Here is a 26,699-nt window from a genome sequence, read left to right as displayed (position 1 = left end):
TGTGTGGCTGGTGCAAAACTGCAGTGTCATGTTCTGTATTTAATTGAGCTGCGATCATCAGAGTATCATCATGTCACGGCCATTGTGAGCATCTTGTTCTGATTACTGCAGCCTCTGCCAGCTGTGACTCACAAACTCTTGAAACTCTTCTAAAAACGCTGCTTATTTAAAAATCACAAATAGATATACAACTCATGAGAGACATCATGTTTCTGGCCCTGACGGTTTGAGCTTATGTTCAGCTCACTAAACAGGAAAAGTAGAGCTTGAGTGCACTTAGGGCCTTTCTGGGAAATGGAGATATATTTCTGCAGGGGGAAGCATGCAGGGTTCAACTTTAACCACTTATATGATACTAATGTGATTTCTCCCTGAATAAACAGCATCTAAATACATTTTGGTTGTACTTGTTGTACCTGGGAAAGAGTCTGGACAATAATTTAGCTTATGTTGGCATGTTTTGTTTCTCTTTCTGTCAGATCATTCATCCTCTGTCACTTCTTATCTTAGCCATTTCTCTGTCATGCCTCTGGCTCTCATTGAAGTTAAAGAGCAACACAATCTTGAAGCCCAACCCCTTCCCAGCCTTAGTAAACCCTCTGATTGGTCCCTGCTTTCCCTCTACACCAGCGGCAGCCTCACAACTGCCCCCACCCCACCTCCCCCCCCCCCCCCCCCCCGTCTCCACTCGCCCTGTGGCTCCCTGTCAGTCTGTTTGGATTATTGTAACAGCAGCTCGGGCCTCTCGCATGTGTTCCCCTCTCTACCCACTGCGCACACTACAGTATATTAGAGATGAGAAGGATTAGGTGACAGAGAGCAGCGTTTTTTGTTTTTTTTCACCCCAGAGGAGAGGAGAAAGGAGAGCAGCCATGGAGTTGAAGTAAGTGGGGATGTTTTGGGGATTTAAATATGGAGAGGAGGGCTGGAAAGAGTGAGCAACAGCTGGAAGAAGGGAAATAGGAAATGTTTCAAATTGAAGGAAGGGAGAAACTGTAACAAAATGTTGCTTTGGGAAAGTTATTGTGTATAAACTGTGGATTTGTTTAGCTTCTGTAACAGGAAAAGATTAAGAAAACATACTTCTGTGATTCCAGGTTATTACCCTGGAAGTCTTCTGAGTAGATACTAGAAATACAGGTTCCTGCTGCAGTTAACATACTATACTGATGTAACCAGTGCTTACTCTCAGCAGATGTGTCTTTAAGTGGCTTTTCTGTGCAGGTGTACACTGTATACACACCAGAGGATGGCTTCTTTACTCTCATTTCCTGTTTGTCATGCTCAGTGGCTTTAACTCGTCTGTTTTGACGTCGTGCAGGTGCACTCAGTCTGTGTGTTGAGGACAAGTCACATCAAGTTTATTTATGTAGGGCAAACTCATTGGTTTGTCTCAGATGAATTCACAATCTGTAAAACATGATACTGTCTATCTTTACAACTTCGAGTTGGATAAAAACACGTATTTGAGCTATTATAATGGATCATTATATCCACAGGTAGTAAATAATGCTTAAGCAAGTTGCTGAGGTGACGGACATCATCATAATGAAACTGTTTGGGTATTAAGTTCAGTGTCAGCTATCATATTGTAACACTGGTTGCTCTTTAACTGTAACTAGTTAGTGTTTTACAGCAAGCTTCACTGCAGCTTGGTCCACTTTAATGACAGCCACAAAAGTTGCTGCACATCAATTCTTTTCTCACTCTCATCGTACAGTATCACTCCACCAGACTCCACCACATTACTAACATTATGGATATTCAGTGTAGTGTTGTGTAACTCCCATATAAACACAATAAGGACATTTTAAACTCTAGGTAATCTGCAAAACAAGGACGTTTTATGTCTAACATCTGGCCAATCTAACATCTGGCCACAGTTTTAAAATGAGCTTTTTGACAAACACGGGTACATTTACAATTGATTAATTTGCATACAAAAAAAAAAATACAAAATTTACTTAACAAATATCCCTAAAACTCATCTTACAGTATGATGCAACAAATAGCATTGCAAATCCTTTATCCATTTCGAAAATTGCAGTTGATCAGTTAAAATATGATCTGTTGATGGATTTCATTCATTCAGTCATTCACTTTTTTTGTCACCCTCTTCTGCTGATATGACTTGTTCAATGCTGTGTAAGGGGGATTAAAGAGAACACGCTCTTGTTTTACCACAGACGTACATTTTGTCCAGACAGCGAACCACAATGTTTTAGCTTCATTTAATTCTGGCTGACACATTTGCAGCATGGACAGTTTCCAATGGCCTAACGCTAGCACATCTGTGGGCCACTTTCATTTAAGGTCAGTTGTTGATTTACACGCACTTCTTACACATCACACTGTCTTATCTGGTGTCCCCAGACTGCATGGCTGTTAGATATAAAGCTTTGTGACATGATGACATGGGGTTTCCTTATTCACTCAGCCCTTTTTCTCTCTAAAGGCGCGTAAATGAGATCTGAGGAACGTTTGTGTTTTTCCGACAGTCATATTGACAGACAGCCACATTCATCCTTTTACAGTTTATCATCCAACTATGTTCAAAGTGGTGTTACTTAGACTGTTATAAACATTACTTTTTACTCCCAAGGTTTAAAATGGCAGCACATTTTCATCAATGGCTTTAAAAGATGCTGCTGCTAGTTTAGATTTTTCTAAAGGGGGGATGGGGGGACACACGCAGTTGAACGAGGGGATGTTGAGGCTAAAGGCGTGCTCTGCCGCTGTAATCTCTCATCATCCTGTTCTCAGTGGATGCTTTAGATTAGCATGAGAGTGTTCTTATAATTCAGGGGTGGGGCCTTTTTCATTGAAGACATTTGAAGCCCCTGATTCCACTGAAACAGAAAGTTATATAAAAGGTTTGGTTTGAATTATATTGGAAACAACTTCCTGGAGCTTCTGCCAAATTATAAGAGCAGCTGGAGTCTCTCGATAAAATATTTTTTGTATTAAACCCAGAAAAGGCAAACTAACAAAAGACAAAAAAATGATGTCACAGTTTTAAAACAGACTTTGAGGAGCATGAGGAGAACATTTAATTATATTGAGCGGCGCTGTGGATCGATCTGTTGCAGCATTACCAGGGTCACCATGGATATAAGCCTCAAAGGCAGACCATCTGGCTTTATGTACTGACAGGATTTAAAATTGAATAAAAACAAACACTTAACTCAAACATAAACATCAGCAGTAATGATCATATAGTGTTTATTGTCTGTTAAGTCGACGCAGCGAGTGTGTTATCCAGTCTGTATCGTTCTCTCCTGATTATGGTGATTTTAGGCGTAATGATCATGTGAGAGCTGCTGCGTGGTAGCTAAGTGGGCAGCTATTTGTGGCTGTTCTGCCAGTAGCAGTCATTATGGTCATGTAAGGTCATGATGGATGGGATGAAACTGTCAGGTCCATTTTGTGCTCTGAAAGGTTTATGTGACTGTGGTGTCGGTGTGTTTTTAAATGTCCATCCTAGCTTGGAGGTCATACAAATGACAATAATGGAAAAAAGTCATTTGTGTCCACAGAGTGCACGGCTGGCAGATGTATAACCAAGTGACATTGACACAGGGTTTCCTATAAATCCTACAGACTGATCCTTTTTTCATTTTAATGTAGTCTGTTTATTGGCACCACAGAATAATGATAATAATGATAATAATTAAAGCTGCAAGCAGCGATGAACGGGCCCTCGCCACCCCATGCTAGTCGGTTTACAGATACAATAGGGCTTTGCAGGCCCTAATAATAATGATAATACTATGAAAGTGTCCATATGAAGACAAACACTCTTTTGGGGGGGGTTCTAAGTAGATCTCAGCACACCTGCAGTGAAAATACTGAATGTAAAAAATATATAGTAGTAAGTAATAAGTATTTTGTTGTTTGCTTAAATGTATGTGAAGTTATGTAAGCCTCGGTACGTAATACACTTTTATATACAATATTCTGAACATAAAATGAAATAGCTGCAGGTGCTTCACATCAGTAACATTTGATTATTAGCATTAAAGGAATAATCAGTTTGAGGTAAAGTAGTTAATTCGCTCTCTTTTGGAACAAGGAGCTAAATTAGCCTAGCTTGGAATGAAGACTGGAAGCAGAGGGAAATAATGCGTAACTCTCCCTAAAACCACAAATTTTATATATTTAGTTTTTTTAATCAGCACTGTTTATATTAAAACATGTTAATTCATGAATTTTAGAGGAGTTAGTATGCTGGCTGTTAACTTCTCAGCTATTTCTCCCTACTTCCACTGTCTTCATGTTAAGCTAGGCTAATCTGCTTCTGGCCTTAGATTTATATATAAAGTACACACATGAGAGTAGCACAGATCAAATAAGCATGTTTACCAAAAAAATCTAACTATTCCTTCAGCTGCGTCAGTCTGTAACCAGTATTGCACAAGCTTATCCTGATCTGAGAATATTCTTTTCTTTCTCTTCAAGACATTTATGATAGTTTATCATTCATGAAAAAGGAGAACACAGTATTTACTCTGATATTCTGGTATGTACAACATAACACTATGTCTAAAAATGCAATAAAAATAATCCAAAAGGTACATAAACAATAATAAAATGTGAAGGCAGAAGTGTTAAAGAGCTACAATAAACTGTCCTATGACTCCTGTACTCCCACAATTAGCCCCACATGTATAACAGTGACCCTGCATGTGACTGAGCTGTTGGACTTCTGACCTGACAAACCAGTCTTTCACCATAAAACATCATAAAAGCATCAATAATATGAAGGTGAAGTGAGAAACAAACCAGCGGGTAACTAACAGCGCTGTCTATACTGTACGTCTCCCTCTACCCGTTTATCTTCAGCCTGGCTCTTTATATTTCTAAAGTGGTCATTGTGCTCAATGACACGGCATTTAGTGTGTTTAGAAACAGAGCGAGATGGTAAAAAAAACAGCTGAGGTCAGTGCTCTCGAATGAGCCGTGGCATGGAGACCCCAGAGTAACATGTCAGACCACGGCAGCCATCACGCAAACCTAAACCTATAAAAAATACTTCAAAGAACTGCATGAAAGCACTTTCCTCTTCATACTGGTGAGTGGAGATGAGCTGGTTTTACAATTACAAGCTTGGCCTAGATTCTCACTACAAAAGTTAAAATTTAACTTTTAAGTTGTTTTTTTTTATTTTCGGGACAGAGCTGTATTAGAAAAAAAAGAACTGCTGCTAAGTCAGCTGGAAATTGCTGGAGTTTTTTTCTTTTGAAGTGTCTAAATGCGTTGAGGGTGATGATGTGGGTGTGACCAGTGAAGCAACTAAAACAGGTTAATTGATGTGTTTACTCCTCTGTCTGTGTGTGTGTGTGTGTGTGTGTGTGTGTGTGTGTGTGAGCTGTTAGTGTCTCTACTTAATGTTGTACTCCAGATGTAATGGTCAGGCTGGCTTCATTGAAAGTGACTGACTTAAAACCCCAACCTGTAATTCTTTTAGTATATTTACATACATAATTGAAGACTTTAAGACTCTGTGAGGATTTTTTCATTATACAACAGGGCAAAGTAAAATAAGCTGTTAACTGTTGGAGATGTAGCCTACAAAAAGTATATTTTAAATTAATCTCTTCATTAAAGTGGCTTAAAATTAGACTTTTAGCTTACTCCAATGTAGAGCTTAAAATATTACTGCACTTTAACCAACTGAACACTAATTCTGTAATAGAAATTAAGGCCAGAATGATGATGGTGATAAGATGTTATTCATCCCGCATTTATTTGGAGAATTCGAAGCACTTTACATATTATAATAACGATTCACTTATATATTAAGAAACAGAAGTAATTGTGAAAGTTAAAAAAATATTGGAAAAGGCAAGTCTTTAAAAAATCTTCATTTGAGATGTACTTTACAACGGCACTCACTTTGTATAGCTTTATCAGAGGGACTATAGACTTTAACATCAGATATTTGTACAAACAATCATAGGCAGCAACACTGTTGCTGAGCGTTAGTCTTTAAAAGCATCTATATACAATTTACTATAGACAAACAACTATATGAAAAGGGGGGAGGTGAGGGGTGTGGTGGTGGAGTGTCCAGCCTCTTTCGAGAGAGGAAAAGGGGGAAGGTGAGGGGCACGTTGGTGGTGGAGCGTTAATTATTTTAGATTGCTGCGACACGCCTCTACTGCTGAGGCAAACTGTCAGTGTCTGAAGGCCCTCCTTTAGGGTAGCTGTAGCGATGGTCCATGGTTGCAACATTTTTTGTTGGCCTTCCTACTGAGACTCGGCGTACCCCCCCGAGCTTGACTTTTCGACGGGTAACAGAGGAGGGCTGTGTGGCTATACTTGACCCAGCACAGTTAGCTGCCCGTTGGAGAGCTCTCTTTGACACCAAACTGCTGCCGTCATAGTGGCCAAACATGCGCATCGCCGACTGCAGCATGGAGGGGTTCCCCTTCAGTCTGTGGAAGGTCTTCACGAAGGCGGAAGCTGCTCCTTGAAATCCTTCATTGCTCTGCACCATGGCCGAAAACTCCTTGATCATTGAGTCCCACTGCTCGTCTTGGGCAACTGGAAAAGGCATTGGATTGTCTTTTATTTAATCAGTAGTGTATAAGCATCATTATGAATAAATGTGCTTATGATTAAACTGACCCTCAGATGTTTCAGTACTACCAAGCTCCTCAATGGCTGCAATGGTTGGTCCGCACCACGATTGATCAGCTGTGGAGTGGAAAAAAAAACAAAACATTAACCTTAATTGAATCAGTGTTGTATATTTAATATGCATTATTATGAACAAGTCCTTATGATTGAACTGACCGTCTGGTATTTCGGCACATTCAAGCACAGCATCCACCACGTGTATGTTGTGATTGTGAATATTACTGATATCCACGAGTGTCGGGTAGTGGGGTATGTGAGGATCTGTGCTTCTGGAGAGAAAAAAGGGAAAAGGATACTGTTAAATAGATATGTTCATGAATACAAAGAATTTCTCTAAAAATTAAGTAGGGTATGTGTGAGTTGGACCTGCTCCGTTGCCCATGGGAGACCTCAGTGCGTACAAGGGTAACTTTGAGTTTAGCAGGACAGTCTGTATTTTTGGACACTCTGCCAGTCTTTGGTGTTGTTTCCCTGGGCTTTGTGTTATGCTGGCACCGGTAGTCTGCCTACAGTGTTAGAGAAAAACAAACATTATTTATTATAGATGTCTCCTTAGAGATGTTGCTTTGTCATGAACCTAAGTGACCATCCATAGCTTCATCCATTAGTTAGAGTCAGGAGTTTATGGTTATAATGAGTCATAAAAATCCATTCAAATGAACATATTGAAAGTTGCTGGAAATCAAATCACTACGCAGGAAAGATGCCACAATACCAGCTCTGTAAAAAACAACCTACCTTGAAGATGATCTTCTGGCCTTTAGTGGGCCTGGTGTAGGCCACTCTCCATGTGACTGCCATGCACTTCAGCCACACCAGGATCTCTTCCTTCGTCTGGAGCGACATGCGTACTGTGGCCTCAAAACTAGTATGGTCAGCGTCAGGTTGGCTCACAGCTGTGTACCTGCATACATGGTACTGATAATCCTTTGGTAAGAAGTCCTTCAACACAAAAGGAACAACATGTTATTTTAAAAGACCAAATTGGACATGCCTTTAAGAGCTTATAGACATATCACAGTAATCACTATGGATTAAGGGACAATGTTTATTGTCAGTTTAGAAAAATTTGAAAGAAGACATTGACATACCATCAGTTCACGGTGTTGGTCCATATTAATGGTTGGGGCGGTGCAGGGAAACCTCTCAGCATTACTGAGGCGTGTTTTCAGATTCGATGATCTGTTTGAAATGAAATGGTAAAAGGTAAATGGACTGAACTTATATAGCTTATTTCTATTGTACAAAATGCTTCTCATTCACACACATTGATGGCGTCAGAGCTGCCGTGCGAGGCGCTGGCCTGGCCATTGAGAGGGTTTCTTTGTCTTGCGTGAGGACACTTCAACAGCCGGGGGAATGGAATAGCCAATCCTGCAGTTAGTGAACGACCGGCTTTACCTCCTGAGCCACAACAACATTAGATAATTCACTTCCATTCAGCTGTACATTTAGGCATTAGGACGGCCTAAATGTTTAATTTGAAGCCACTTTAATGAAAAAATCAATGCTTTGGAAAGTGATTGTGTCTTGCATGTTGATGCTACACACACACACACAATCTTTAACAATACAAGAGAGCGTTACATAAGTTTCTTTCTCTCTGAAACGCCTCGCACCCTCGCGCTGACTGACTGAGCTCATGAGTTTGGCCGAGGCTGAGATGAGATCACTGGAACAGCCTCAGAGCTGCCAGAAAGTGTGAAAAAGCTCTGTCAGAGGCAAAGATTTACTGATGTGATTTTGAATGATTGGAAAATCAAACCCCGAAGAGGAATTTAAGACCTCCCCGATGTTATTCTGTTATATTATTTGCAGATGATGGAAGGCAGCAATATCCACAAACAGAGAAGACAAATCCTGACCCAGATGAAATAAATATTGGGTGATATGGATTTAATGCCATTATTTTAAAATGTCATGATTAAAATACATTTTTTTGGGTCTCAGGGAGTCACTAATGGAAGATAAACTGCAGAAAAGTAGAAATCAACTGTGCAGGAATGTTTTGATCTTCATCTTGAACTAACTTCAAAGAATTTTTTATTTGAAGATAACACCGATCACATTTTCATCCTCAGGAGAGCAGTTTCTACTATGCTGTGGCGTCTGCCGTACAAGGAAACACTCTAACATGATCGCTATTATTAGTCTTTTGGAGCCATTTCTAAACAAACTACTGTAACTTCAGGGTGAAGTAAAATGTGACCCAGTGCAACAGTACGGCTCACTGATGCGTTTTTAATAGTTTTTGGACAACAATAGAAGTCTACAGAGCAATACAAAATATGAGGGTTTGGATACATACACACAATATATTTCTAAGTAGGATCATTATTCATGTTTGGTTTGGCTCTCCACACCAGAGTTTCCAGCCTAATCCTTAAAGGCTTTGCTTCCAGACGAGATCAGTCAAGGACATCTAGACATTCATGAAGACGCTTGTTGGATATACAATGAAACTAAAATATCTGAGAATATCTGAGACACTTTGCTTCATCATTTATGCTTTGATAGAGTGCAGATATTCATATAAACAGTGCAGTTACTGATGTTCCTGCCTCTGGAATCACATTTATCAGTGACCTTTTAATCTTATGCCAAAAAAGTTAATTAATTTCAGTGTCATGTCAAGAGATTTAAATATACAACAAACACATAATATATTGTGTTTATAAGTATTGACCAAGATAAATATCCTACAGATGTGTTGTTCATGCTCGTCATACCACAATGCCACATCTGGGAGGGTTAGTAGACTCTAATGTGGGACTTTAATCAGAATGGAGGTAACGCTGACCTGAATAGTTAGATGACCACTGCAGCTCAGTGTTGACAGTGGTGAAGTAATTACCATGCATGTGTGTGTGTTTGTGTATATGTGTGTGTGTGTGTGTGTAGTTATGATTACACAAAGGCGTCTCTGGTTTTGGCAAATTTAAAGTGAACTCTTTTTCCTCATACTTTAATTACCTCATGCTCGGTTATCTTTATTTTTCTTTCATCTTCATCTTCTGCCTCTGACTTTCCTTCTCAGTTTTTTTTTTGTCGCTGTACAGTGACTCAGCAACATGCACACGCCCGCGCACATATGCACTCCGAAAAAGATCCATTTGGCTTCGATTCTATTGGCTGTGGAGGGGGGCCCATAACTGTTGTCCCTTTTTTCCCATTTGTTAGATCACCAGCCGTCAGCCAATACTAGCTCACATACTCCTGATGCTGCACACGCTCGCTGTACTGCAGTGAGCCAGCATTTACTTCTGACACAGAGAGAGAGAGACAGAGTGAGAGAGAGAGGAAGAGAGAGAAAGAGAGAGAGAGAGAGGTAGGAGGGAGATGAATGGATGAGACAGACCGAGCAAAGAATGCAAGTGATGTGAGGAGAGGAAGTGCTGAAGGGAGGGAGGGAGGGCAAGAGATGATGTAAAGACTGAAACACAATCTGGACAAATCGCCCCTCCTCAACTTTGCTCACGTGTGTGTGTGTGTGTGCGCACACCCATAAACACACGGAGGAGCTACCTCACCGACACACACACACTCTCACACACACACACACACACACCTACACAAACACGCATGTCCTGTCATCTCCTGTTTGGTTCGTTGCTGCTACCTGACGGAAACATAATTAAATAACAGAGCTGGCGTGATATGAAGGGGGCAGATTTAGAGGGATTTTCAGAGTGAAGAGTCTGCCTGTTTCACTCACATGTAGCCTGTGATCGGGTCTGTGTGCTGGAGTGGATGACGCCTGTTGATCCGTCCATAAATGCAGCACTGTAAGTCCTGTTGATGATGTTATGGTTGTACTGCCATTTGCAAATAGCTACCGTTGTTTTTCATTGAAGTATTTTTTCTTTTGTCATGGGGTCATTGCATGCAAAAAAGTAACATAGTTAAATGTTTGAATAGTCCAGTAGTTTTTAATATCTCCAATAATATATTTCTCTTGTTCATGTGTTGTCTTCCTGCTGCGTATTAGATGACAGCTCAATCCAGCAGGAATTATTCCGCTTAGCTGGTGCGGGTGTGATTATGTAAGAGCTGAGTGTTGTGTGGCTGCTGCGACCTTGTGCACCGTCAGCGAAGCGCTTCTGTTGTCCTGTTGTGGCTGTCTGTGGGATTTAAGAATTTAACTTTTCATAATCAGTGGCATATTTGGAGCCGGTAAATTATCAACACAGACTGAGATTAGAGATTAGTGCCGGGCTGTGCTGGCTGTACAGTGTTGTTGTTGTTGTTGTTGTTGTTGAATGAATCGTCATTCAAATCTCACTGATGTAAGAGGTTGTGTTCTTTTTATGTGCACCATTAAATGATGAATAAAATAGAATCCAGCTGTCAGATTAGATATTGAACAGCTTGTTGTAATTATGTAAGTCATATTTGCTATTTCCTTTTTAACTGGAACAGCTTTGTGAATCTGGATTGATCTGTTTAGCAAAGTACTGACAGCTGAAAGACATTACATTACATCCCGCCCACATGACAGCATTGTTATGATAGTAATTTAAAGGGATAACCAGGACCCTATTTTACCATCATTTTGTGTCCTAACTGACTAATGGGGATAACAATTTTTGAACTCGGTCCAGTACTAATGGATAACGATTAAGATGGCAGCTGCAAAACGGGTTGCAGTTTAATCTGATGCAGCAATAGTGTCCCGTCAGTGCCCGTCCACTAAAAGTGATGGTTATTGCTGATAACTAGGCTCACAGATCAGTCACTAAATGCTTCGCTCATAGAAACTGAGAAAAATTAAAAGTGGGTGGAAACAATTACAGAGTTAAAAAAAACAACCCCAGCCTCATATCTAGTAAGGTGTGTCCTCGACAAAATGGAAGGTGTGTAGGTTTGTTAGTGGCTGTTCTCAGTGGCTCCGATTATTATTATAATGTCTGACAACATTATGGAAAGGACCAAACAGAGAAATAAACTTTATTCTTTACCGTTAGCTTGATCTGGTCTGTTTGTTATTGTGTCCAAGCAAGTATCACTCAAAGAAAAGTCTTGTTCTGAAATCTCACAAGAGTTGAGTTGTTGTCAATATCAGCTAAATATTCAGCCACGGCCATGCCCTCTCTGGAGCCAGTCTGTGGTTTGTCCATTCTGGGCTACTGTAGAAACATGGTGGTGCAACAGGCTACAAAGAAGAGGACCCGCTCCCTATGTAGATATAAAGGGCTCATTCTAATGTTACAAAAACACAGCGATTCTTAATATCAGGTGATTATAAACTAATAAAAACATACTTATTATGATTATATTCCATTTCTGCCACATCTGTCCCTGTAAATGCCACTAAATTCTACATACTGCACCTTTAAACCCTTCATTTCTAGGCTTACCTAATCACTACATTGTGGCTACAGGCTCTGCTTTCACATACCGGAAAAACAGGAGGGGATGTGAATAAGAGACAGATTAAGTGAAAATAGAATAGAAAAGAGGAGAAAGAGAGCATGCACCATAAGAGGAACTAGAGTCCCCGAGGGTTTTCTCTGAGCAGCAGAGGTGGCCTGTTTCTGTGCCTGTCTTGAATGTGAAGAGACAATAAAAGCACTGACACACTTTCCGTGTCCACATTAGCTGCCAGATAACATTACAGAGGACTCAGACATTAAAAAGAGGATGCAGTAAACAGATGCTTCAGTTGGAAATTGGAGAGCCGAGTGAAGCTCGACTTCCGAGGGATCAGTATAAATATTGTGTATTGTGGCATTAATGTGTAGTGCTTATTTTTGTAGGGTCAGTGTTTTTTCTTTGAGTGCCTTGCTTTCACTTTATAATCAAATATTTATTGCTTAAAGTGCCTTTTTATGACAAACACCCAGCATAGCAGCAGCTCATAGACAAGCTTCTACTGCAGTGGTTCCCAACCTGGTCTAAAGATAAATGTAAGAGGTCACAAAGACGTTGAAGGAGAGAAGAAAACTGCAACGACAGAAAGTTATTTGACAACTATTCTGATTGTCGATTAATCATTAAAGTCTGTTTTTAAGTAAAAATGCCAAATATATGATGGTTTTAGCTTCTTCAATCTGAGGATGTTCTGCTTTTGCTTATCTTAAATTCATACTAAAAATAATACCTTTGGGTTTTTTAATACCAAAACAACAGATTTCACATTACATAACATTGGACTGCAGGAAATGAAATGGGCACATTTCACAGTTTTCATCAAGCAATTAACTGAGAAAACAATCTGCAGATTAAACAATTGTAAATTGCAGCCCTAGAAAACAATTTGTTCATGTTTATTTTCCCTGACTTTTGGATATTTTTCCTTCTTCGGGCCTCTAAAAACTATCAAATGAAACTGTATCTGATCATAAACAAATGTCAGTGTTTATTCATTCACTATCTCTCTGACAACGAGGGGTAGTAAGTAAACATTGCTTTGCTTTAAAAGGTCATAAACCAGAAGGATTGTAACCACTGTTCTGCTTCATTTTCTGTTACAGAAGCTCCAACTCTGGTCTTCAGTTACAGCCAACATTTGTATCCATTAATCTGCTTTTTGTTATGAACACTATTCATTTTTTAGTCCATGAAATGCCAAAAAAATAGTGAAAATGAAAATCATGTGTTCTGAAAACCTGACGTAATGGCTTCAGTTATCTTCCTTTGTCCAACTAACAGTCAAAATTTAAAGAGAAAAGCAGCAAATCCTCAACTTTGGAGGCGGTTGTAGCAGCCAATATTTGACATTTTATCTTAATTATCAACTTAATCAGTTATCAATACTGTTGCTGAATTTCCTATTGACCAACAAAATGATGAGTCATTAACTTTACCATGGAGACAAATTTATGGTAAAACTACATTAGTGGGCACTTACAGGTGTGATATTGAGGTCATGACCCCAGTTTGACCTCTCACACTCCTCACAGCCTCAAAAATTGTGTTTCTGTTCCTCAACATTTAGTCCAATTGACTTTATGATTAGAAATCCTAATTATGTATAATGAGTTTTTCCACTGACCAACAGATTTATGATTTTGATTGAGGGGATGTTTACAGGCAATGTTTTTCATCTTTATACTTGAGTGTTTACGGGTTTGAGTTAAAGCCTAAAGCCTGAAGCCACAGGCGCTGATTGGTGTCTGTTTGTGCATTTGGAATTTCCTCTCAGTGAGTGGATGGAAGGAAGACGCTTTGATCTTTATAACCCGCAGATTTCCACTCCCTTCCACAAGGTCATCACTGTGTTTGATCATATGTGTTGTCTATTTGCTGTATCCTTACGTGTCTTGTCCTCCCTCTGTGTCTCTCTGCAGGGTGCAGGGTAAGAGGAAGAGGGGCTCTTATGTCAGAGTTTTAGGATGGCCAGTGAAGGCTCCACTATTCCCAGCCCCGTTGTCCGCCAGATTGACAAGCAGTTCTTGATCTGCAGCATATGTCTGGACCGCTACGAAAACCCCAAAGTTCTGCCCTGCCTGCACACCTTCTGTGAAAGGTGAGTGGTGTCGTCCTGCTGTTTGAATGTAGAAATTCAATGTGCCTGTCCTGTGAAGTGTGAGTGTGAGTGTGGAGGTTTAAATGTGCAAATGAAGTGCACTAAAAGTGGGCAAATGGAGCCTCTGAGATTTAAAATTCAAATATCTACTTTGTATGTTCACTTTGAGAAAGGCATGCTGCAGAAATATTGAATGCAGTCATAATATTTATGTTAACCTTTTAATTAATACTGCATTTATGTTGTAAATATGAGCATTTTCTCACAAGAGATGATGCTGCATCACTGCTGTTGACTTTGGTCTGCTGGTCTCTTCCTCTCTGTTAGCTCGCTTTTGTCCCTGACACAAAAGAGAGACTGTTGTCTGTCTCTTTGCTCTAGTTGCTTCTGGAGAATCAGTCAGCTGTTCATTTAATTAAGTATGCATTTTCTCTCATGATGTATCTACTTCATACATGTATCTATGGTACATATTGTAATGAACTACTTTTTATGAGGCATATAATTTAAAATTTCACATTGTGATTCCTTGGACATGATCACATCAAATTTGTTGTGAAGTAAACGTTGAAATGATAAAGTATTGTAAAAATGTTTCTGGCCCAACATTTATTTTCCCTCATATGGTGGATAGCAGCTGCCTCAAACTAAAATATGACCTAAATGAATGTTTAAAGGTTAATATAACAGTAAACGATCTACTGCAGAGAGGCATTATCATGCTGACCTTCACATGTTGAAAGCCTGTAGTCAGATGTATTTCTGACCACATGATGAAAGTGTGGTCACATGTCTGGTTTGTGCATTTGCGCATCAGTGATGTCATGATGCTCAGTCAACATTTTATCAAGTACACACATAGACTCTGGTCCAATCTAAAACCCCTGTGATGGATCTGGTGTTGCTCACTTTATTTTTAACTATTTTTGTTTCAATAAATAGTATTACATCTATAGTTATTGATTGTTGTATACAGTAGATGCTCATAATGTACTATGTTGGTTATTTAACGTTACTTATCTGTACTATGCATCTGTTGTTGTACTTCTGCTGCTGTAACACTTTAATTTCCCTGCATGCACTGCAATAAATTGATCTTTTCTGTATCACTTTTGAGTGTTAAAGTTGCTGCCACTAGATGGCAGCAGAGGGACTATTTGAAGGTACTGGTACTGAAATGGGTTATTAAATTTAATTAGATTTGATTGTTAAATGTTTTTATGGGATATTTTTATGTTTAAAGCCCAGTGGTGTTAAAATAAATTATCTAGTATATTAGCAGTGCTGCCATTTTGGCCAGGTCTGTCTTGTAAAATATATTTTATTTCAAGAGACTTTCCGATTAAAAAAATACAGTCATAATTTAATATCTATGAGTACATAGTGTGATGGAAACTTCTACCACACACACACACACACACACACACACACACACACACACACACACACACACACACACACACACACACACACACACACACACACACACACACACACACACACACACACACACACACACACCACCACCACCTCTAAACCACCCACTGTTTTCTCCAAACTGTTTCTTTAACACTAATTTTAACAGTATGCTTCCACTCATTATTCATACCCCCTGCTCTCTGCCTCCAGGTGCCTGCAGAACTACATCCCGGCCCACAGCCTCACATTGTCGTGCCCAGTGTGCCGCCAGACCTCGATCCTGCCGGAGAAAGGTGTGGCGGCATTACAGAATAACTTCTTCATCACCAACCTGATGGACGTGTTGCAGCGAGCGCCCAACAGCTGCAGCCAGGAGACGGCCGCTCTCAACAACATCACCACTGTGGCAGCAGGCCAGTTGCTCTCCTGCCCCAACCATGGAGGCAACGTAAGAGACAAACTCTCTGCCTGCCTCTGTCTTTACTTTACTTTCTCTTTTCTCATCACATGCTCAATGGACCAAAACTATAAGCAAACATATATATGTCATTTTGTTGGGAAGTTAGACCTTTACATCAGGTTTAGATCTAAAAGCAACCTTATCTGGACATGGTTTGTGTTAAGTTTGTCTAGTTCTCAGGTTTATAGGCTTAGGTGGTTTCCCGCAGATCATAAATCATCTTTGACTGGAGGTCAGTTTACACAGACTAACATTTCCTTGTAGGCCTCACTGATAATGAATAACCATTATCTAACAAATCCAACGAAGACAGCTTAGAAGTCAAGTTCACTAGTTACTGATTCAGGTTTGGCTAATTCTTTTAACATTTACGGTTTTAGAGGAAACTTCATCAGCCAAAATAGTTTTTTGTCATTTATGAGACTACATGAAGGCATGGTGCTTTGAGCTAAATGTTAAATGTCAGCATGCCAGCATACAGGTATAATATCTTTCACCATTTTGGTTTAAATTGTTAGAATGTTAAAATTAGCTAATTAGCATTAACCACCAAGTAGCTACAGCTGATGTTTATGAGAGTGATTGAGAGTTTTACAATGTTTGGTAATAAAAATCAAATTTAAATTCTGGCCTGATAATGCCACTAAAAGAAAAATTAAGAGATCACCAAAGTTATTACAATTCATCCTGAAGGGGACGAATATTGTACCAAATGTTTTGCCAATCTGTTGAATAAAGACAGAGATATCTCACTCGATAAGTGAAAACTTTGTCCTGATGGTGGATCTAGATGACAAGTCAGAGGGTCATCAAAGTTGTTACAATTCATCCTCTGGGGATCATGAATGTTTGTACAAAATGTCACAGTATCCATCCAAATGTCGTCGAGATAACGTGGTCATCTGACCAACACTGCTGTCTCAAGACCAGCATGGCTAAAAGACTTCGGTCTACAACTCATTTTTAAGTCTAATCTTTACTTTTCCTGTTGTTTAGGTCATGGAGTTTTATTGTCCACCTTGTGAGACAGCCATGTGTCAGGAGTGTACAAGCGGTGAACATGGAGAACACCCGACTGTGCCTCTTAAAGACGTAGTGGAACAACACAAAGCCTCATTACAGGACCAGCTGGATGCAGTCAAGAAAAGGTACAAGAGCAGCATTATGTACATGTCATTAGTTACACTACAGATGTTATGCATATTACACAAGTAATGGCTACGATGACATGAATGAACAGAATCCTCATTTATGTGCCTGCTAAATCATATGACTTCTGACTCACTATATGAGAAATGTCTCTTAATTTTCTCCGGTTCTTCCAGGTTACCAGAGATCGACTCAGCCCTGCAGACACTTTCCGAGATCCTGCAGCAGCTGACCAATCAGAAAAGCTCCATTGAAGAGGACATCCATACTACCTTTGATGAGTTGCAGAAAACCCTCAACGTCCGCAAAAGTGTTTTGCTTATGGAGCTGGAGGTCAACTACGGCCTCAAGCAGAAGGTGAATTAACCTGGTCTGAAATGTAATACGCTAAATCAGCTGACACATACTTGAATGTTTGATTTGTTACACTCAGACTTTGGTCCAAACTGGCTGTGGTCCCAATCGTGATATGTTTTGTTTGAGTTTATTTAATCAGGGTAAAACACTTTGCAGTTATTATCTATCTGTTAGGTGGTATTTTTCAGGAGGTTGGAGGAGAGCAAACTAGGATAAAGCTTGATTCTTAGTTCAAACAGTTCAATGAACACACGTGTGCAAATACAACATTCATGCAAAGAGTCCACAGCAGTTCTCCAAATATACATTATGTTACTGCACATGCATTACTGTCTATTCAGTGATCCTGTAAGTTTGGCAGCCGTTCATTAAAGAAAAAGACCTTCACCTTTGTTTCATCAACCTCTCTATAATACTCTGTAGACCGTTTGCGTTTCCTCAAAAAGCCTCAACAGCCTTTCCTTATATGTATAGTTAAAGTTGATGGTTTTCTTAATACAAACTCAATGAACTTAAACACTCAAGGACATCCACTTCAGAGCTCCTCTGAACACGACAAACCCGTATTCTGACGGTCTCTAATTCATGATTCTTGACTCTTAACACACAATATCATTACAAGATATGTAATATGACATAAAAGTTAATTTCTAATGACAATGTGAATACAAAAACATTATATCACTACCTCTTGCATTAGTATATTAACTAGAGGTTTATGTGGAAATTACACAGAAACAAACAATTGATGTAACAATAAAATTGCCCTCCATAATAATCTGTTTTTGGAAAGTGTTTAACCTATCGCAGAGTAGTCATCAGGCTGTTTTTGCTGATCCATGTGTCAGTGGCTCAGCTGGTCTGACAGGCGATTAACAGGCAGAAAAAGGGGGGCACCACCACCCTCGTCCAGACAACCAATCACCCGGTCTGGTGAAGAGCCTGCTGCCACCCCCTCAGGGAGCTACATCACATGAGTTGTTAATGATTTACAATTGACGGGCTGGTGTGCATACACGGTCAAAACACTGGAGCCCAGGGGGGAGAGTCTGACACGCAAGTTTCAGCCTGCTGCTCGTAGCTAGATGGAGCCAGTGTGCTGTGTGTACATTTGAGTTGATTTGGGTGTGTCATGTGCAGTGAGGGAGTACAGTACAGTGCAGCTTTCCTCTTCATGCTGCAAACACTTCATCCTGCCGCAGCGTGATATCTCCATTCTCATCGCATATGTGGACGGAGCTATCTTAGTTTTCAGAGCTTTCTGAGTGTGAATTAGTGGACAGTAAATGCGAGCAGGAGGTGTTTGGATGAGACATTTGACTCCAGTGTGAAATAGATGGCTTAATGGCCTCTGCTGTTGGACAGGAAGAAGAGTGTGATGGCCAGATGCGGGTGAGTTTGTCTCGGTAATTTCATGTGGGTGTGGCAAATGTAGGAACATATGCTTTAGGAGCATCAGGAATTCAGACATTGTTTTTGTTGTATTTTAAAGTTGATTCATGATTTAACAGCAGGGCTTGCAGTGCAGCTTATTAGGCGGTTTCATAATCTAAATGTCAGACTTGTGTTTGCTCATTGTTAGCTGAAACTCGTGTGTTGTTATTGTCACATGAGAATGTATTTTATGGATTATGTCAGGAGCTGTAACAGATGACTAATTTCACACATCAGACCTTTGTGAATGAATAACCATACTTGACTTTTATGGCCATGTACTGTTGTAAACTTGTGCCTGTGTGTGTTTGTGGGATCACCAGTAGATGTTTTTTTATGTACTTGACTTAAGATCCCATTTCCTTAATGCTGACTAGTCATGGTTCAGGCTTTATTTTTACAGATACTGATCAGCAGTGGAGCTGCTTGAGTTTTATGTGGGCATAACTCTGTGTTTTCCAACCTGGGGACCTTACAAAGAATCACAATTATGTTTATATACTCATATTATTCTCCTGTTTTCTTTGTGTGATACTAGATCTTGTTACCCCCTCTAGCCTCTTTAATGTATTCAAAAGTTGATTTTTTTGTTTGACCTGCTGAAGGAGATGCAAAAGATGCTGCTTTTTAAAGGGTCTGTCTAACCACGAAGTAACCCTGCTGCCCCCTGGTGTGTGTATGTGTAGGTGCTCCAAGCCCAGCTGGACACCCTGCTGCAGGGCCAGGAGGGCATCAACAGCAGCTGTAATTTCACGGAGCAGGCCCTGAGCCAAGGCACAGAGGCCGAGGTGCTGCTGGTGAAAAAGCAGATGAGCGAACGTCTCATCGAGCTGGCCGGCCAGGAGCTTCCTCTGCAGCCCGGAGAGAACGACCAGCTGGACTTCATTGTGGAGACAGAGGGCTTAAAGAAGTCCATCCACAACCTGGGCACCATAGTAACGACTAACGCTGTGGCCTCTGAGACTGTGGCTACTGGTGAAGGGCTACGGCACTGTGTGATGGGTGTGCCCATGTCCATCACCATAACAACTAAAGACAAAGATGGAGAGCTGTGCAAGATGGGCAACGCTGTCATCACTGCTGAACTCCTCTCACCTGATGGTAACAAAGGTGAAGGAGAGATACAGGACAACAAGAATGGCACTTATGAGTACCTGTTCACAGCTCCTAAAGAGGGGACCTTTAACTTATCGCTGCGTTTGTATGACCAACACATCAAAGGAAGCCCCTTTAAGATAAAAGCCACCAAGTCCATAGATGTGTCGCAGGGTTCAGACGGCATCAAGAAGAGGCTGAAGTCACCGGGCAGCGGGCACATCAAGCAGAAGGCCATCAAGAGGCCGGCCAGTATGTACAGCACAGGAAGGAGGAAAGAAAACCCCATTGAAGACGACCTTATCTTTAGAATCGGTAAGAAATATGCTGCTCTGTCAGCTGCACAGCTCCTCGTAAACCTGTCAAGTGTTGTTAATGTCAAATATGCCCTAATGACTCCTGTAAATGTGTATTTAAAAGCAGTTTCCAGTACATTAGAGCCAAAATGAGTCGATAAATCAATATATTAATAACAATTTAAGTCATTTATCAAGGAATAATGCCAAACTTTTGTCATTTTCTTCAGCTTCTTGAATGTGAGGATACTTTTTTCCGTTTTATGTCCCTGTGAGCTGAACTTTGGTAATGACAGATAAGATAAATTTCACAGTGTAATGTAACTGCACAGTGCAAGAACTAATACAGTGAAAAGAACTGTCACTAAGTGCCACCGCTTCACTTTGCACTTCACACAAAAAAATGCTAAAAATAAATCCAACAGCAAGAAAAAAAAAACCCAACTAGTCAAGTCATCTGTCTTCTAATGTGAATATGGCTGCCATTTCATGTTTTCCAGGCACTAAGGGAAGAAACAAAGGGGAGTTCACTAATCTGCAGGGAGTGGCTGCCTCCTCTCTGGGAAAAGTGCTGATTGCAGACAGCAACAATCAATGTGTCCAGGTAAAAATAACTTCCTGTGCTACAGATGCTGCTCTCATCCTGCAGAAATAGCAGAAATCAATCAAGAACTATAACTTGTAATTGTTCAGTCACTTTGAACAACGCTGCCTCTGCATTTTACCTTTTCTATTGCACACCAAATTCAATAATGTAACTTTATGTTTTTAGATTTTCTCCAACGACGGCCAGTTCAAAAGTCGTTTTGGCGTCCGTGGCAGGACTCCGGGTCAACTGCAGCGGCCGACAGGTGTGGCGGTCCACCCCAACGGTGACATCATCATTGCCGACTACGACAACAAATGGGTCAGCATCTTTTCCAGTGAAGGGAAGTTTAAGGTGAGTCATATAACTTAATTTTTTATCTGTATGTGATACTTCCACCGTGAGTAGGACGAATCTAAGATATAAGAGCGAAATGAGACGCCTCGTCATGTTGGGGTTTAACCAAATATCATTTTAATGACAAGGACATTACCAAGCAGGCAGCTGCCATAAAAACTGTCTTTGTAAATACTGTAGTAGTATTTACAAAGACCCGAAAATTTTAGAGTGATTTTAACAATGATGGAGTATTTTTAGTATCACTGTTTTAAATAAATCAAACAGATAACCAGCTGCATTGTGTGCCCTGCCCTGATAAACATCTGTAAGTCATTTGCATATTTTATACCACCTTTTTTATTTACTGGAGTGTAAAATCTGATTTTCACTTCCCTCTTAAGTTAATTTCAGAAGTGAATGACTAAAGAAAGTCCTGCTTTAACCGCAGGATTTCAATGGTGAAATGTCTCTTTTAGAGCAGCCTGTGGTTCTTAACTGAATGAATGATGAATGAATGAATCAGAAATCTCTTTACCAAAATATGTATCGCTGGTTTTCTCTAAGTACTTATGTGCACGGGATGTTTTCTTATTTTTACTTTGCACTTTGTTTTTAACTACAAGCACCCACATAACACACAGTAGAACAAAAGGGACACAGTCTTTGGTTTCTTGAAAATGGGGACAGCAATCTTGTGAGCATAAAGCTGGAATAAAATCAATACCACATTGTAACACACATACTACCCGAGCCGAGCAAAACCAGTCCACAAGTTTTCCTCCTCTAATTATACCGATTGAATTTTGTCATGAAAACTGAGCTTGTGAAATGTAGTCCGGCCTTACAAAGACAAATCTGCTCTCTGGGATCAATTTACTGATTTACTCTGTCTTTATTACATTACTGGTACTAAATTGGCCAAGCAGGTATATCAGCCGATAACTCATTGTTGATATATTTGTATCGTCTTGTATTTTGTATCATGTATGTCAGATGATAAATGACAAGAAATTGAGGATATGTTTTACAAGTCTGCTGCGTTTTTTTTAGTCACAATGATTTCAAAAACTAATCTCTTTAAAGATGTTTATTCATCTTATGGGTTGTGTAGAAAATATATCAATATCAGCATCAGCTCCAAAGTCCTGGATTGATCGAACTATACTAACAACTACATGTAGTACACGATGGAAAACTTGTCGAGCTTCCTGAAAAGTGACAGAAATTTAAAATCCTTCTCTTCTCTAGAACAAGATTGGCTCGGGGAAGCTGATGGGTCCTAAAGGCGTGTCGGTGGACAGGAACGGCCACGTCATCGTGGTCGACAACAAGGCCTGCTGCGTCTTCATCTTTCAGCTCAACGGCAAGCTGGTCACTAAGTTTGGTAGTCGTGGCAACGGTGACAGGCAGTTTGCAGGTACACTCAATGGTAATATGTGCACTGCCCCCTTACAGCCTTTCTCCGACCAGCTCACACCTGCATGTGGAATGAAGACGAATGCCAAAACCAGAGACCATAACTACCTCATCACCCTTTGACTCTGGAGGTTTCATTTTGTTTCATAAGTCTATTAAATACACCTGCAAGTTAGAGACGGCTCGTTTCACTGATACCAGTAAAACCAGTACTAGAACAAACATACTCATTAATTAAATTCTCATTACATAGTAACAAGTGTTCTTAACACAGCATGCTGTACCATTGATCCTGCCATGACTAACTTTGTACAATCTTTATTTCATTTCCTACCTAACTTGAGTTGTTTTGTTTTCTTTTACAATGAATGCATTTATTTCCTTTTTAGTTTGCATGTCTACCGAGCTCACCTGTTTCTGTTGTGTCATTTAAGAGCTGAATGTGACAAATAACAAATATCTGAGACCTCGTTATCTCATTTATTTCTTTTTTTAAATTCAGGTCCTCACTTTGCTGCTGTCAACAACAACAATGAAATCATTGTAACAGATTTCCACAACCATTCAGTCAAGGTGAGTGAAACATCAGAGCGGAGGAAGAATATTACAGCTATACAAAGCCTAATACTATATAGCCTAATATAGTACTAAAGATACTCATAAATCCATATTTTAAAATGAATATGATAGACTTTTCTGATTGTATCTTGTTTATTCTATTGTAAGTTATATTGTAGTTCTTATAATACAAACCCTGATAAACTAAACTTTTCTGTTACTTTGTGTACTATTCTGGCATTCACTCTTTTTTTGATAATTTTAGCTGCTATTTCTATGCTATTGCCTCCTTGAAAACCTAAATGTAGGTGTTCAACACAGAGGGGGAATTCTTGCTGAAGTTTGGATCTAACGGTGAGGGCAACGGCCAGTTCAACGCCCCTACAGGAGTTGCGGTGGATGTCAACGGAAACATCATAGTAGCAGACTGGGGCAACAGCAGGATACAGGTTAGCGCTGTTCCATTCATTAAAATAAGATCACAATCTCAATTTAAACCTCTGTGTGATCTCAGTTTTATTTGACAATGCTTCTGCCTCGTTTGTCTTAGTGGGGACATGCTTTGCATCAAAACAAACACACCTAAAAACTCCCTAAGTTGTATATCAAGTCCACCTCCTGATGAGCAGGTTGGCACCTTGCATGGCAGCCTCTGAGAAGTGTGCACATGATAAACTCTGCATAGGAAGAGATGACAATAAATCTGACATATAGCGCTGCAAAAAATTAGCTGATAGAAAGTTATTTGGCAACTATTTTGATAACTGAATACTAATTTTAGTCATTTTTAAGCACATATGCCAAAAACGTTGACTCTGGATATAAAAAAATAATTGTTAGTTATAGCCCTACTAAAAGGTGTCATAGTTAACCCTCCTGTTGTCCTCGAGTCAAGGAAGGAAGGAAGGACGGATGGATGGAAGGGAGGAAGAAAGAAAGACGGATGGAAGGAAGGAAGGAAGGGAGGGAGGGAGGGAGGGAGGGAGGAAGGAAGGAAGGAAGGAAGGAAGGAAGGAAGGGAAAGGAGGGAGGAAGGATGGAAGGGAGGAAGAAAGAAAGAAGGATGAAAGGGAGGAAGAAAGAAAGAAGGATGAAAGGGAGGAAGAAGGAAGTAAAGGAGGAAGGAAGGAAGGAAGGAAAGAAGGAAGGAAAGAAGGAACAGTCAAAACAGACGGGATCAATTTGACCCAGCAGGACGACACGAAGGTTAAGGGAACCTGCTGAAACGTGGTATAAAATTGTGATCTCAGTTCTGAGTAAAAGAAATTGTGATTCTCATTATGATCAGAACAAGCTCCTCTAAAGAAAATTACAAAAAGTCTCAAAAGTCAAGCAAACTTTGGTCCAGCCCACCTGGATGTCTTTATGACGCATTTTTCCACTTTTTCAACCTACTGTCATACAAACATCCTTCTTTCTCTCTCTCTCAGGTGTTTGATGGCAGTGGTTCGTTCCTCTCCTACATCAACACATCAGCTGACCCGCTCTACGGCCCGCAGGGTCTGGCTCTCACCTCTGACGGACACGTTGTGGTCGCCGATTCTGGCAACCACTGCTTCAAAGTCTACCGCTACCTGCAGTAGCCCTAATCTCCCCTCAATGCACAAACTGTACAGTGTATATATACATACAGACACAGACACACACACAGACACACACACGTTCACACACTAGTACGAAGCAACTGGCAGATTTGCACTCACCCATTCATCTTTGATTCGTGCTGTTGTTGTGCCATCTGTTCTCCGAGCGTCTGTCCTGCCTGACGCTGAAGGAAAAAAAAGAGAGAGAGAATTTGTGGTGTGAATGAAGTGAAAGGAACTCCGATCTTCACAGGCGGCCGACTGACGCTGTGAGGAGTCACTCATCATAACCCGTGTTCACATTCCATCTTAACTTTGCCGATTTTGAAAAATAAAAACTTAAGTGTTGTACATATGTTAGACCTTTTTTGATTTGTAGTGACATGGCAGTTGTATTCAAGTGCGAGAAAACTGGAAAAATAATGCTGTTATACTTGTCTCTGGAGATACTGGTTGGACACTGTGTTAAGTTAGACTTAAATCAAAAAGTAAAGAAGTAGTCACCTGACAGATAATTATAACAACAATAATTGCAGCTTCTTCACATCACATTTTGCCTGTTTACCTTGCAAGAAATAAGTATTGCACATATGTAGGTAGCAGGGTATTTTTAAGCATGATTAGGCATCTCAGTGCATGCAGTTTTTACTAGTAAACACCAGACAAGCTACTGTGCACAATTTAGAAAGTAATATGTTCCAGGCTGATACTTAAAAACATCACCAAAAAAAACCTTTCAATCGAAGCACCATTAAATTAGGACTCTTCTACATATATGTAAAAAAATGACTGCTCGATGTTGCGTCACCTACTCAAAATTGAGCCACATGTGTGTTTATTAAATAACTTCTTCTGATTTGGTTTTACTATACTGTGCGTGTGTGCGTGCGTGCGTGTGTGGTGATCAATTAAGGTACCAAACATAAGCCACTAGATAATGTTGCTGTGTGCGTGTGTGTGTTTACGCACATGTGTGTTTGGGTGTGTATGAAGCCTCTTGACATCTTGACTTACAATCTGCTGTGATTACATGCAAACATCATACAAGTTGTTGCAGAGTTTAAATAATTTGCTACACAATAAATTGCAGAAGGTGTTATTGGTGCACTTGCTGCAATGTAGATTTAATCAAACATCAAGGCTGTGATCACCTTCACTCCTTTCTATGTGCTCTTATGTCATGAAAAAAAATCTGTATAAGTACTAAGAAGTTGTAATTTAGTAAAAAACGATTCTTCTATCCTCACAATAAAGATGCGAGATATAGTTCAACAGTTGTTGTTAAATGCACTGTGCTACCATAATGACCGAAAACAGTTTCAAGCACACAGTTCTAATTATCCTGAATTTGGCCATCCATTTTCTACACAATCGTGTTAAATTATTTGTTTTCCATTGTCTTGTTTATATTTGTAATGCCAAATGGAATTAAAGTGCCCATAGCAAACAATACTGTGTTTGTGCTTTTTTTGTGTGGCTACACTCATTGTTTTGACAAATAACTACATAGCTGCTAAATACAGTGTGTTATGACTGTATAAATTAAATCTATAAGACAACAGTGTAAAAAAAAAAGCCATTGCATGATCATGATTTTGGAAACTAGATCACAGGTTATTAGCATATTTTTCCTCACAGTGATAATTAACCCCGGTTTTCCAGTGAAATTGGTCAAAGAAAGTCTGCACATCACTGTATTACGTAATATGCCCCTTTTACATTACTGGGTCTCCCTGTACAGGTAGCAGACTCACAGTAATATGTGTTATGTGCTATATGTTTGACACTACAGACTTTTCTTGTGTCCATGTGTCTTTTTCATACAGTCTATTGTCTTTTTCAGACAGCAGAGGGCGTCACAAAATCATGAGGCGACAGTCAAACAATATCTCTCCTT

General features: G+C 39.9%; 2 protein-coding genes across 5 annotated transcripts; one reads left to right on the top strand and one right to left on the bottom strand.

Moving 5' to 3' along the window:
• The first annotated feature begins 727 nt into the window (after window positions 1–727).
• Window positions 728–26,248, top strand: LOC128379972 (tripartite motif-containing protein 2). Of its 4 annotated transcripts, none has more exons than XM_053339618.1 (12): window positions 728–883; window positions 13,932–14,110; window positions 15,740–15,977; window positions 16,986–17,137; window positions 17,315–17,495; window positions 19,616–20,339; window positions 20,821–20,924; window positions 21,093–21,260; window positions 22,494–22,674; window positions 23,164–23,234; window positions 23,528–23,668; window positions 24,650–26,248. In XM_053339618.1, the coding sequence occupies exons 2-12, from the start codon at window positions 13,977–13,979 to the stop codon at window positions 24,800–24,802; spliced, it is 2,247 nt and encodes a 748-aa protein (XP_053195593.1). In that variant the 5' UTR covers window positions 728–883; window positions 13,932–13,976; the 3' UTR covers window positions 24,803–26,248. The 4 variants fall into 4 exon arrangements, with proteins under 4 accessions (XP_053195593.1, XP_053195602.1, XP_053195610.1 ...); XM_053339627.1 differs by lacking the exon at window positions 728–883 and adding an exon at window positions 4,941–5,071; XM_053339635.1 differs by lacking the exon at window positions 728–883 and adding an exon at window positions 10,177–10,427 and having other exon boundaries at window positions 22,494–22,662.
• LOC128380069 (uncharacterized) lies at window positions 5,671–10,415 on the bottom strand. The gene is made up of 7 exons (XM_053339763.1): window positions 10,358–10,415; window positions 7,734–7,824; window positions 7,381–7,584; window positions 7,009–7,148; window positions 6,799–6,911; window positions 6,631–6,699; window positions 5,671–6,546 (listed from the first exon to the last, which is right to left on the bottom strand). The coding sequence occupies exons 2-7, from the start codon at window positions 7,755–7,757 to the stop codon at window positions 6,158–6,160; spliced, it is 939 nt and encodes a 312-aa protein (XP_053195738.1). The 5' UTR covers window positions 7,758–7,824; window positions 10,358–10,415; the 3' UTR covers window positions 5,671–6,157.
• Window positions 26,249–26,699: the final 451 nt, after the last annotated feature.

The sequence above is a fragment of the Scomber japonicus genome, chromosome 2 (genome assembly GCF_027409825.1).
Source record: "Scomber japonicus isolate fScoJap1 chromosome 2, fScoJap1.pri, whole genome shotgun sequence".
Taxonomy (NCBI): domain Eukaryota; kingdom Metazoa; phylum Chordata; class Actinopteri; order Scombriformes; family Scombridae; genus Scomber; species Scomber japonicus.
The sequence above is the reverse complement of the archived record's forward strand: the minus strand, read 5'-3'. Positions and strand labels throughout refer to the sequence as shown.

Excerpts from the sequence above, each read along its gene's own strand:
- LOC128380069 (XM_053339763.1), bottom strand. The coding sequence starts at position 7,757 with ATGGACCAACACCGTGAACTGATG. Across the intron at positions 7,585-7,733 it reads ACCAACACCGTGAACTGATG|GACTTCTTACCAAAGGATTA; the intron begins GTATGTCAATGT and ends TTTGTGTTGAAG. Across the intron at positions 7,149-7,380 it reads GCCAGAAGATCATCTTCAAG|GCAGACTACCGGTGCCAGCA; the intron begins GTAGGTTGTTTT and ends CTAACACTGTAG.
- LOC128379972 (XM_053339618.1), top strand. The coding sequence starts at position 13,977 with ATGGCCAGTGAAGGCTCCACTATTCCCAGCCCCGTTGTCCGCCAGATT. Across the intron at positions 20,925-21,092 it reads GCAACAATCAATGTGTCCAG|ATTTTCTCCAACGACGGCCA; the intron begins GTAAAAATAACT and ends TTATGTTTTTAG. Across the intron at positions 23,669-24,649 it reads GGGGCAACAGCAGGATACAG|GTGTTTGATGGCAGTGGTTC; the intron begins GTTAGCGCTGTT and ends TCTCTCTCTCAG.